This window comes from Chrysochloris asiatica, unplaced genomic scaffold, assembly GCF_000296735.1.
Source record: "Chrysochloris asiatica unplaced genomic scaffold, ChrAsi1.0 scaffold00482, whole genome shotgun sequence".
Lineage (NCBI taxonomy): Eukaryota > Metazoa > Chordata > Mammalia > Afrosoricida > Chrysochloridae > Chrysochloris > Chrysochloris asiatica.
This window is the reverse complement of record NW_006409000.1, coordinates 270162-281716: the sequence shown is the minus strand read 5'-3', so window position 1 is coordinate 281716 and position 11555 is coordinate 270162. Positions and strand designations below refer to the sequence as shown.

General features: G+C 38.3%; 1 protein-coding gene across 1 annotated transcript in view; it reads left to right on the top strand.

Annotated features, from left to right (window-relative positions):
* Window positions 1-8840, top strand: part of LOC102837697 (immunoglobulin superfamily member 3-like) — a 41743-nt gene extending 32903 nt beyond the window's left edge. Inside the window, exons 4-6 of the mRNA XM_006877322.1 lie at window positions 404-679; window positions 7596-7625; window positions 8710-8840. Coding sequence (XP_006877384.1) covers window positions 404-679; window positions 7596-7625; window positions 8710-8840 — 437 coding nt within the window. The remainder of the gene's footprint in view (window positions 1-403; window positions 680-7595; window positions 7626-8709) is intronic.
* Window positions 8841-11555: the final 2715 nt, after the last annotated feature.

Below are 11555 nucleotides of genomic sequence, written 5' to 3'. Positions count from 1 at the left end.
TTCTCTCCTACACTGACTTAACTAATAAAAGTAAGCACAGTGATCACATAGATTTATAAGCCAGGAAGTCAGCCAACATCCTGCTCGTTTGCATATATTTCCCCAGAGACCACAGAAAACTCAGAATTGCATTTAAGGACTTCAGTATGAGAAGACGTGTGTTTAGCCTGTCACGGGGTTCGGTCAACATAATGGGTCTTCTAATTTTCACTCTCCTGTTGCTCAGTGTTACAGGTAAGAAAGAGAAAAATCTTGGAACTTATGATTTATTTTCTCATGAAATTTAGATTCAAGGCGGATTTTCACAAGTTGAACCTGATAGCTGGACAGTATGAATATACTCTTATATGTCTGTTTCTACTAATATCTCTGTCTCCAATATCCATCTCCTATGTGATCACAGGATCCAGTGGACAAATTGTGTTGACCCAGTCTCCAGCTTCCATGGAATTCTCCCCAGGAGAGAGAGTCACCATGAACTGCAAGGCCAGCTCAAGTGTAAGCACTAGTTACTTACACTGGTACCAACAGAAGCCAGGAGCCAGTCCAAAGCTCCTTATTTATGGTACATCCAACCTGGCCTCTGGGATCCCTGGCCGGTTCAGTGGCAGTGGCTCGGGAACAGATTACTCTCTGACCATCAGCAGCGTCCAGGCTGAAGATGCTGCAATGTACTACTGTCATTGTGCTTACGGCACTGAGCCCACAGTGTTACAGACTGGAACAAAAACCTCCTTCACCGCTTAAGGCACAGCTGTGTCGTCCTCTGAGGCACAAAGGTAATGGTCCCTACATTTGGTGTGTCTCACAGAGACTGTAAAGCAGCCTGCGCTTATGTGACTGTTGAAGATTCTTGACTATCTGAGGATACGTAAGAATCAAAGTATTGGGGATACATTTTCAAATGGAACCAGTTTTGTGGCAGCCTGTACAATGGAAAAAAAAAAAAAAAAGATGCAAGTATGGTGCAATTTCTTCAAATAGAGAATTAATCTTTATGTAGATTGTTTCTTCAGATTATATTCAATACAAAAGAGGATTGACATCACCCTGCCGTCAGCAGAATGTGCTGGAGCAGCAGCCACATAAATCCTGCATCCTTTCTGTCATTTGATTGAAATGATACATTATGAAGGATTGCTAAATGAAAGTCAACTCATCTTCTGTTAGAAAAGTGAATATCAAATTTTTGATAACTTGATAACATTTGAAACCAGCTGAGTTAACCCAAACAATAACTATATGGTTGTAACAATTTGTCCAGATTGATTACTTTCTTGCACTCCTGTTGCTTGTCTAATGTTCCTATTTTTCTTTTGATGTGGTAAAACCCATAGAAAGAAAAAGACTAACATGTCTTTACTGTGGACATTTTGGTTTGGTCTAATAAAGTGTAGGCAGTCCTAATGTGGTGCTGTAGGATAAGCTCTGGACTGCTAGACACAAGGCTGGCAGTTCAAACCCACCAGCCACTCCTTAGGAATCTATGAGTCAGTAATGATTTGTCAGCATTGAACAACAACAGCATTGGATCTTAAAAGCTTCCACCATCTCTTCTAGTTATCAGGCTGCAGTTAAGTGTTTTATGATCATTGCTTATGTGAAGTTTCCAGGTTTTCTAAGATTTAAATTGTATACTAGATTGTGAAGTTAGCAAATAAAGAACTATAAGGAAAAATTATTGAACTGAATTCAGTGAACATTACAGAATAGACAAACTCAAAAGCCATGGTGAGGGTAACCAAGATCTATCAAGGTAGGTCAGCCCTTGTGAAGACTCTCCAAGAAGCAGAGACAAAGCATAGGAACATTGACTAGAACTGCACACTGAAGGCCAGGCTGTTCTGGAAATCCTGTGGCCACACATTTCATATATATGTTTCCTTTTAAATTACTTTGGATTTATGAAGGTCTTCATTTATAAAAATTAAACAATATTTATGATTTTAATAAACATTATAAGAAGCTCTGACAGTGTTGTGGTTATGAGACAGGCTGCTAACCTCAAAGTCAGCAGTTCAAACCTACCTGCAGTTTTGCAGGAGAAAGATGAGGCTTTCTGCTCCAGTAAGGATTCACAGCCTCAGAAACCCTATGCAGGTCTCTGTGAGTCCGAACCGACTCCACGGCACATAGTCACCACCACCACTACCATACTGGTTACACTACACTACACTATAATTGGTGTGGCACAGGTGTGGCACTGTGGGTTAACGCGCTGGACTGCAAGGTCAGTTTGAACCATAAATTCAGCAGTTCAAGCTCACCAGCTGCTCCTTGGAAACCTTATCCAGGGTCCTATGAGTTGGGAACTAACTCAACAGCAGTTAACAACAACAGCACCAACACTATACTACACTGGTGTGGTGCTGTACTATCAGCACTGGACTGCAAACCACAGTGTCTGCAGTGGAAACCCACAAGCTGCTTCTTGGAAACTCTATATAGGGTCTCTATGAGTCAGAACCAACTAGACTACACCAAACAACAATAGTCTAGTATGTATGCAATAACGCACCTCACCCACTGCCATAAAGTTGATTCTGACTCATAACAACCCTATTTAGATTTCTGAGTCTGTAAATTTGTTGTTGTCAAGTGCTGTCTAATCAATTCTGACCCACAGTGACCCTGTATAGGGGTTCCAAGGAGCAGCTTATGAGCTTGAACCACCAACCTTGCAGTTCAAATCGCTTTGCAGTCTGTAAATACGGGAGTAAAACTCCTTATGTTGGAAAAATGACACCAATACACTTGTTCAATGCAGGGCTACTACTAATCTTCAATCTGTAAAAAATGCAAGATCTGTGAAGTACAATAAAGCAGGGTATGTCTGGAACAGCATTCTTGAAATAATGGAGTCCTTGTGGCCTTGTGGGATAAGTATTGGGCTGCTAACTGTTATGTCCAAACCCACCAGCCTTTTCACAGGCGAATGATGAGGCTCTCGGCTCCTATAAAGATTCACAGTGCTTTTGGACAGATTATAGAAGTTTTTGGATAATTTCTAGATTCTATTAGCTAATGCTTTGCTAAAAAATTATTTCTTCTTTGTATATGTTTATGATAGATTTTGGTGTAGAGTTTTCTTGTACTGTCTTATCTGATTTGTTGTAAAGATAACTATCCCTAATTTTTTTTTTTTTTTTAATTTCCATCCTCCTCTATATTCTAAAGGAGTTGAATTGTTATTTCTTAAATGGAAAACAGAATTCACCAGTGAATATTTCTATCCCTGGACTTTTCTTTTTGAGAAAGCTTTTAATTATAAATTCAAAAATTTTAATATCTACAGGGACAGTTAGGTTGCATGTTTATTCTGGTAATTTTCACTTTGAAAATAATTCCTATTTCATCAAAGTTATAGATATATGGCCATAATATATCAGAATCCCTTGTTCTGTTAATATCTTTATGCTCTCAAGTGGAATTGGAATTTAACGTCTTTGCTTTGTTGTTTCATATGTTCTACCTGTGGTGTAGTGAATTTTTTAACATATCTCTTTTAGCCATAGTCTTTATAACTCTCATCAAATGGTTTTTTCCTAATGAATCTGTATAAGAGAAGATACTGATAGGATTATATGATTCAGTTGTGAGTGACTGTTAACAAAGTTAATTGTGATTTACAGAATATTAAATGCAGAAACATTTGAATAGCATCCAAATATTGTCAATTATAGTGTCAGAAGATGAGACCTCAGGTTGAAATGTACTCAAAATACGAGTGGGGGGAAAGCTGCCACCTCAAAAAAGTTTTGACTGAGATGAGAAAAATTGAAATCTTTCAATGAATAGATTCAGCACTGAAGGAACTCAGTCATCTATGCAAAGAAATTTGGAAGACAGCTACATGGCCAATTGATTGGAAGAGGTCCAGACTTTTGCCTATTTCAAAGAAATGTGACCCAAGAGAACACAGAAATCATCAGACAGTATCATTGCATCATATGCCAATAAAATTTTGCTAAAAATAAGCCACAAATGGCTGAAACAGTGTATTAAAAGCTATGGACAACATTGTTAAGAATGGATATTCCATAACATTTAATTATGCTCATGAGGAACCTGTACACAGAACAAGAGGCAATTGTTCAAACAGAGTAAGGGAACACTCAACAGTTTAAAGCTAGGAAAGGTTTGATCAGGACTGTATTCTTTCACCATATTTATTCATTCTGTCTGCTCATCTAATAAATTGGAAATTGGATTATATGAAGAGGAACAGGCATCAAGACTGGAGAAAGATTATTTAACAACCTGAGGTATACAAATGATACAAGTTTCCCGATGAAAGCAAAAAGGACTTAAAATACTTATTGATGAAGGTCAATGACCACAGTTTTCAGTATGGGTTGTACCTCAATGTAAAATAAAAATGGCAATCCTCACCATTGGATCAGTAACTAACATCATGATAAATGGAGAAAAGATTAAAGCTCCCAAACACTTCATTTTGCTTGGATCCACTATCATCACTCATGGAATCAGCAGTCAAGAAATCAAATGACATATTGCACTAGGAAAATCTGTTGCACAAGACCTCTTTAAAGTGTTCAAGAGCAAAAATGTCACTTTGAGGATTAAGGTACATTTGACACAAAACTATTGTATTTTCAATAGTCTCATATGCATTTGTAGATTGGACAATAAATAAGGAAGCAAGAGAATTGATGCATTTGAATTATGGTATTGGAGAAGAATATTAAAAGTACCATCGATTGTCAGAAGAACAAACAAATCTATATTGAAAGAAGTACAGCCAGAATGCTCCTTAGAGCTCACACTGAGACTACTTGTCTCTCATACTTTGGACATATCATGAGGAGGGACCAGTTTGGTAAAGTACTTTGAAAAAGAGGAAGTCCTTTTTGATATGGATTAACACAGGGAAAGCAGCAATGGTCTCAAACATCACAGTGCTTATGAGGATGGCACAGAATGGGGCAGTGTTTTGCTATGTTGTATACAAAGTCCCTGTGTGTTGGAGCCTACTTAATGGCACCTAACAACAATTACAGTTTTCCATTCACGTTTACTTTCAGACATGGAAACACTAAGTGTACTCTAAGAAACTATTTATGTTTTCTCCACTTTCCTACTTTAAAACAGAAACTTTACTTCCTCCCGGTAAGCATAATTTACTCAGCAAAGAAACAATTCAGAAATTGTCACCCTTCACTGGGCAAATATCTTGATGGCAATTTCAGTTTCCAGTTCAATGCAACCAATGTTTTGTCTCTGGTGGAAGATTTTATCCCTTGGAAACTAAGACTTCAAAACAACAGAGATAAAAACTTCAGGTGAAGAGAAGTAAACTGTAAATTGTGTTTAGATATCATAGGGTAAATATCAATTTGTCCATCACCCTTTTATTCCTGAATTTCTGTGATTCACTTTACTAGAGAAATAGAATGATGTATTCATCACAAATTCATCACTTTCGCTGCATTCTTTAAGATTGAAACCACAACGTTTCTTGCCCATTTGCCATTAGGCCCACTCTAACTAATGGTGACCACATTTGAATCAGAGTAGACTTGTGTTTGATAAGAATTTTAATGATTTTGATCACAAGGCCTTCCAATAAGGCTCCTCTGGGTCAGTTGAAACCTATCAATTAGAAGTCAGGGACATTATCCATTTCAGGGTCAGGGGCTCTTTTATCATTAAAGACATGAAAATATTAATAGTCTTCAACCTTTCACTTTTCTGTCAACTGACAAATATTATTAGCAAGTTTAGTTAGGAAGGAAATGGAGATTTTTTTATTTAAAATAAAATGTGTGACATTAAACCGTTTCTCGTCACAGCACTCTGTACTCATCTCGGTTTGACAATTCCTGGCAATGGCCACACAGAACTCAGACTCCATACTCACAACTATGGGGCTTATTGGGAAAGTTAACAGGTTACAATTCAGGCTCCGAAATGCTCAGGTCAGCCTTTGCTTGGCCAGGCCCATAGGCAGACCTAGCCAATATGATAAGCGTTTTTAGGGCTGCTGAAAAGTATTCATAGGATTTACCACTTCAACCTAAACCTCAGCCTGAATCACCCAGCTCTAGGTTTGTGGGTCAACAAACCTGGCTTCCCCTACTAAGGGTCTGACGTCATCCCACCTGCAAGCAAGCCTCCAGCCCAAAGGCACTCAGGTTTACTAGAACCATGGGTTGGAAAGCCCACCAACTCAGTCTCATGCTCTGGCAGTTGGTTCTGCAGCTTCTGTTCCTCTACTAATCCTCTAATGTCACAGCTTTCTTTCTAGAGGTCAAGGAGTTCAATGTACAAGAATCTCGGGGTCCAAAGTAGCGTAACAGGCTACTTGTCAGCTACCTTTAACTTTCAGTCCCAGAATGGTGCTTTTCTGATGGGCAAAGACTTTTCTTGCTTCAATGTATCCAACTGCAAATTGCTTGCTAAGATTTAAAATGCTAAGTCATTTTTCTTTCTGTAGTTTTTTTTCTTTCGTGGTAAAAGTCTTGTTCTATTAGAATATTGTTCTGGGTGGGGCTCAGGTTTCCACTTAAGCTCCTTATTCTACAAAGGAGTAAAACAAAAAGCTTCTTTCTTCTGTACAATCTTTAATGTCCTCTCTAGCATATCCAGTTAGGTACAGGCTGAAGGTGGTCTTACAAGCTCTCTGTAATACATGTGAATATGAACTTGGCCGACTGCCTGGCAGGGTTGATAAAACAGGCTCTGACCCACTATTACTCATCTTGCTTAATCAGCCAGGATTTTGCTCCAGTCACTTTAGTAGTAGCTGTTTGCCTCTTGGAGTGCTGTGGAGTTGGTTCCAACTCATAAACCCTGCATAGGCAGAGTTTCTGAGGCTGTAAATCTTTATGGGAGCAGAAAGCCTTATCTATCTCCCATGGAACTTCTGGTAGTCTCGAACTGCTGACCTTTAAGATAACAGCCTGACTCCTAATCACTACACTACCAGAGCTCCAGAGTTCCTTTTTTTGCTAATTAACTTAACCTAATGTGTACCTGTTCCATTCCTTTCAGCTGTTAAGGGTAATAATAACCAATGTAACCATCTAAGGATCAAAAGCTTCCATTTCCATGCCTCTTTGTTCTTTTGTTTGCAAACCTCCATGCTTCCAGAGTCTCATATTTTTCACTCCACACTGCTCTAGGCACTGACTCTAGGTCTGTAAGGGTCTGGGGGTACCTCCTGCCCAATGGCACTCAGTTTTCCTTGCACCAGGGGCTGGCAAGTCCATCTCTCTCTTTCATACTCTGGCTCTTAGTTCTGCTGCTGTTGCTTCTCTGCCAATCCTCTGGTGTCACTGCTTTCCTTCCCTTTGTACAGGAGGAGGTTCAATGCACAGGGATTTCAGAGTCCCAAGGACATGCCTTATTTCTGACTCTTCTTGGATGGAAGTGGGATTCCTCCACCTCCACTTCTGGGATAGCTCATTTTATACCCATCAGGATGGTAACATTGACCAAACCCTCATGAAATTTCCAAGTATTTATAATCACAGTCCTCTTAGCAGTCACTAACAAGTCAATTACAATCCATCAGTACTTTTCCCACCTTCTCTTACCTAAGCTTATCAAGGAAAAAAAAAAAAAGTCATTAGGTGGGAAATTGCAAAGACTATGGAGTCTTGGTATGATACTGTAGGACTGACTGCTAACCAAATGGTTGGTGGTTCAAACCTGTCAGCCACTCCTCAGAAACCCTACTCAAGGTCATTATAAGTTGAAAACAACTTGACAGCCCTTACAAGCAACAAATGACTTGTTGTTATTGTTAAATGCCATTGAGTTGGTTTCAACCCATAGCAATGCTGTTTCGGGTTTCCGAGGAGCAGCTGGTAAGCTTGAATCACGGACCTTGAAGTCCAGAACATTAACCCCAGCACCACACCAGAACTCCAACAAATGACTAGGAGAGTCATGTTAAGTAATCCATTGCACTGCCATTTCCAAATTTTTTCCAGTCATGGATTTCTTACTCTTAACCATTGAAATGTATCTATTCCCAATTATTATGCAATAATGTTCAGATTTCACTACCAATCTAGCCATGTTTGTGATACACAAATTAATTTAAACCTTCCAAGATTCTAAAAGCCATACATATTATAAAGTAGGATATAAATTCCTGGAGTGCTAATGAAACCAGCCATTCCTGGGAAACCCTATACAGGGTCGCTATTGGTCGGAGCTGACTCTATGGCACTTAACAACAACAACAAAACCCAAACTTAAAGAACTCTCATGTTTTGTTTTGTTATGGTTTTTGTTTTGTTTGTTTTTTTGTAAAAAGGAGGAAAAAAATGTTTAAAACAACCCCAAAAAAGAAAAAGAAAAAAAAATGTAAACAGTGTGTTTTGGTAACAAGATTAAATTATCTGCTACTAGGGACATGAATTTGAGTCAGAGTGAGAGGTAAGAATATGGAGATGCAACAGAGCACTGGGAGGTGGGAGATGGAAATCAGGTATTGAGGATGGGATGCTTGGCATGGGAGGAACAGAACCTGTGACACTGCAAAGTAGAAAGTAGAAAAATCTATATGAGGATATGAAAACATGGGCAGGAAAATTGTAAAAAATGGTATACCATTTAGTTATAATTTAGTTGAAGAAGGCACAGCCCTTTCATTTTTATTTCATCCTTCTGATTTTATAGTCATACAATTTTCAAATCTCCACAGACAGATTAGCACTCACCTTTACTGAATCTCAGAAATATCTGCAGCTAATACTTCAAATGACTTGAAAATGAAAGATCTGAACACCAAGAAAAGGGCTCAGCTTCATACCTCCTTATTGCTCTGGGTTATGCACTATACAAATATCTTCTTTGATACTGAGTAATAATTTGATTTATGTTTCTTACAAAACTTCTGAATTCATCATTAAAGATGCTTCTTCTCTGGGCTCTGGGTCCCAACCCAGCTAGGCAATACCTCAGAGTCATAAGATGGTGCATAATTTTAGACAGCAAAATAAAACAATGAAAATCTGCCAATGTCTTTCTGGATGGTTTTCTTAGGGTTCCAGTGATAGTCATTAAATTCTAATATCCTTCTTGATTTTTGTTTGTTGACTTGTTTATTTTCTTTTGTTCTTTGTTTGATTTGTGGGATAAAGTTTGGTCTCCTGTTATGTGTGCATCTCTCTTTTTATGCCTGTAAATTCAACTGTCCCTCTGCTGTCTGTGCTAATATTGCAATCAGAAGTTTTTATCACTCTGCAAGAATGTCACCTCATGGAAATTCAATAAGTATAAGTGGGATCAATTGCACATGTTCACCAGGGAAAGAAACATTTTCACTGACCAAGTCTGAGTGCACAGTCTCAGATGGTCTCTACTTGCCCAGAACCTGTATTTTTACTGATTCCCTAATCCATTATGACATAGTGACATCAGGCCCCTTTTACTCATTACACTTACTGACCTCTCAAGATTCAGATTAAGTTTTGATTTATAACATTGGCATTTTAAATAACTCATATATATTAACTTTGTGATATGCAGAGTAACAGGAAAAGTATACAACAACTCGAAGTCCCTGTGAGATCCTAAATCATTCGTAATGTTAAAAGCTAGTAAGGCTAGGGGACAGGAACTTACATGTAGAGATTCAGAATACCTGAGGGTCCATAAATCTATGTATATTGGTTACAGAAATTACAAATATTTTTAAATTTTGATAAGGTAGGACATTCATAAATACAGAATCATAAAAGCAGAAACACAAATATAAAATATGTGACCACAGCATTTCTGGAATAGGTCTGGCCTGCAACTTACAATTCTACTAAATGGTTCTAAGTTTTGTTTTTGATTTCTGAAGAATTATCATCTGGGACAAGCTACCGTGATAGCTCTGAGTTGTCCTCACCTTGGGGTTTGAGTTTCCCTACTTTTTTAGCTGGATAATGCATGATAGAATTCTGCAAAACCAATGAACTGTTCATTTCAAATACCTTCCTTAGACAGCATAACAGACAACTATACACATGGACCTCACCAGATGGAACACATAGAAATCAAATTGACTACATCTGCGAAAAGAGACGAAGGAAAAACTTTGTATCATAAGTCAAAACAAGGCCAGGGGCAGACAATGGAATGCACCATCAATTACTCATATGCAAATTCAAACTGAAGCTGAATAAAATGAAAACAAGTCCACAAGAGTCAATTTATGAACTTGAATATAACCCACCTGAATTTAAAGATCATCTGAAGAATAGATTTGATACATTAAACACTAAAGACCGAAGACCCAAAGAGTTGTGGGATGACATCAAGAACATCATACATGAAAAAAGCAAAAAGTCATTAAAAAGACAAGAAAGAAGGAAAAGGTAAAAAAATGGATGTCAGAAGAGACACTGAAACGTGCTCTCCAGCATAGAGATGCTAAAACAAAAGAAAGAAATGAGGAGGTCCAAGAACTGAACAGAAAATTTCAAAGATTAGCTCAAGAAGATAAAGACAAATATTACAACAAAATGTGCAAAGATCTGGAATCAGAAAGCCAAAAACGAAGAACATGCTCAGCATTTCTCAAGCTGGGGAATTGAATGTAAAATTCAAGCCTCGACTTTCATTACTGAAACATTCTCTGGACAAATTACTGAATGATGCAGAAAGCATCAAGAAAAGATGGGAGGGATACACAGAATCACTGTGCCAAAAGGACATGGTTAATGTTCAGCCGTTTCAAGAGGTAGCATATGATCAAGAGCCAATGATACTGAAGGAGGAAGTCCAAGGTACATTGAAGGAATCGGCAAAGAACAAGGCCCAGGAATTGATGGAACAAAATTGAAATCTTTTCAAGAAAGTGAGGCGGCACAGGAGGCACTCACTCATCTCTTCCAAGAAATTTGGAAGGCAACTATCTGGCCGAATGATTGGAAGAAATCCATATTTGTGCCCATTCCAAAGAGAGGTGACCCAACAGAATGCGGAACTCCTCAGACAATCTCTTTGATATCCCATGCGAGTAAAGTTTTGTGAAAAGTAATACAGAAATGGCTGTAATCACACATTGACAGGAAACTTCCAGAGATTCAAGATGGATTCAGAAGAGACCGTAGAAGGAGGGATGTCATTGCTGATGTCTGATGGATCTTGGCTGAAAGCAGAGAATATCAGAAAGAGATTTACCTGTGCTTTATTGACTACACAAAGTCTTTCAATTCTGTGGATCATGACAAGCTATGGACAACATTGTGAAGTACGAGTATTTTGGAACACTTAATTGCACTCATTGGGAATCTGTACCTGGACCAAGAGGCAGTTGTTTGAGCAAAACATGGGAAAACTGAACGGCTTAAAATTAAGAAAGGTCTGCAACAAGGTTGTATTCTTTCACCATACTTATTAAACCTGTATGCGGAGCCAATAATCTGAGAAGCTTGGTTATATGAAGAAAAACATGGCCTCAGGATTGGAGAAATTCTCATTAACAACTTGCGATGTGCAGATGATACAACCTTGCTTGCTGAAAGTGAAGAGGACTTAAAACAATTACTGATGAAGATTCTTCAGTATGGATTATATCTCAATGTAAC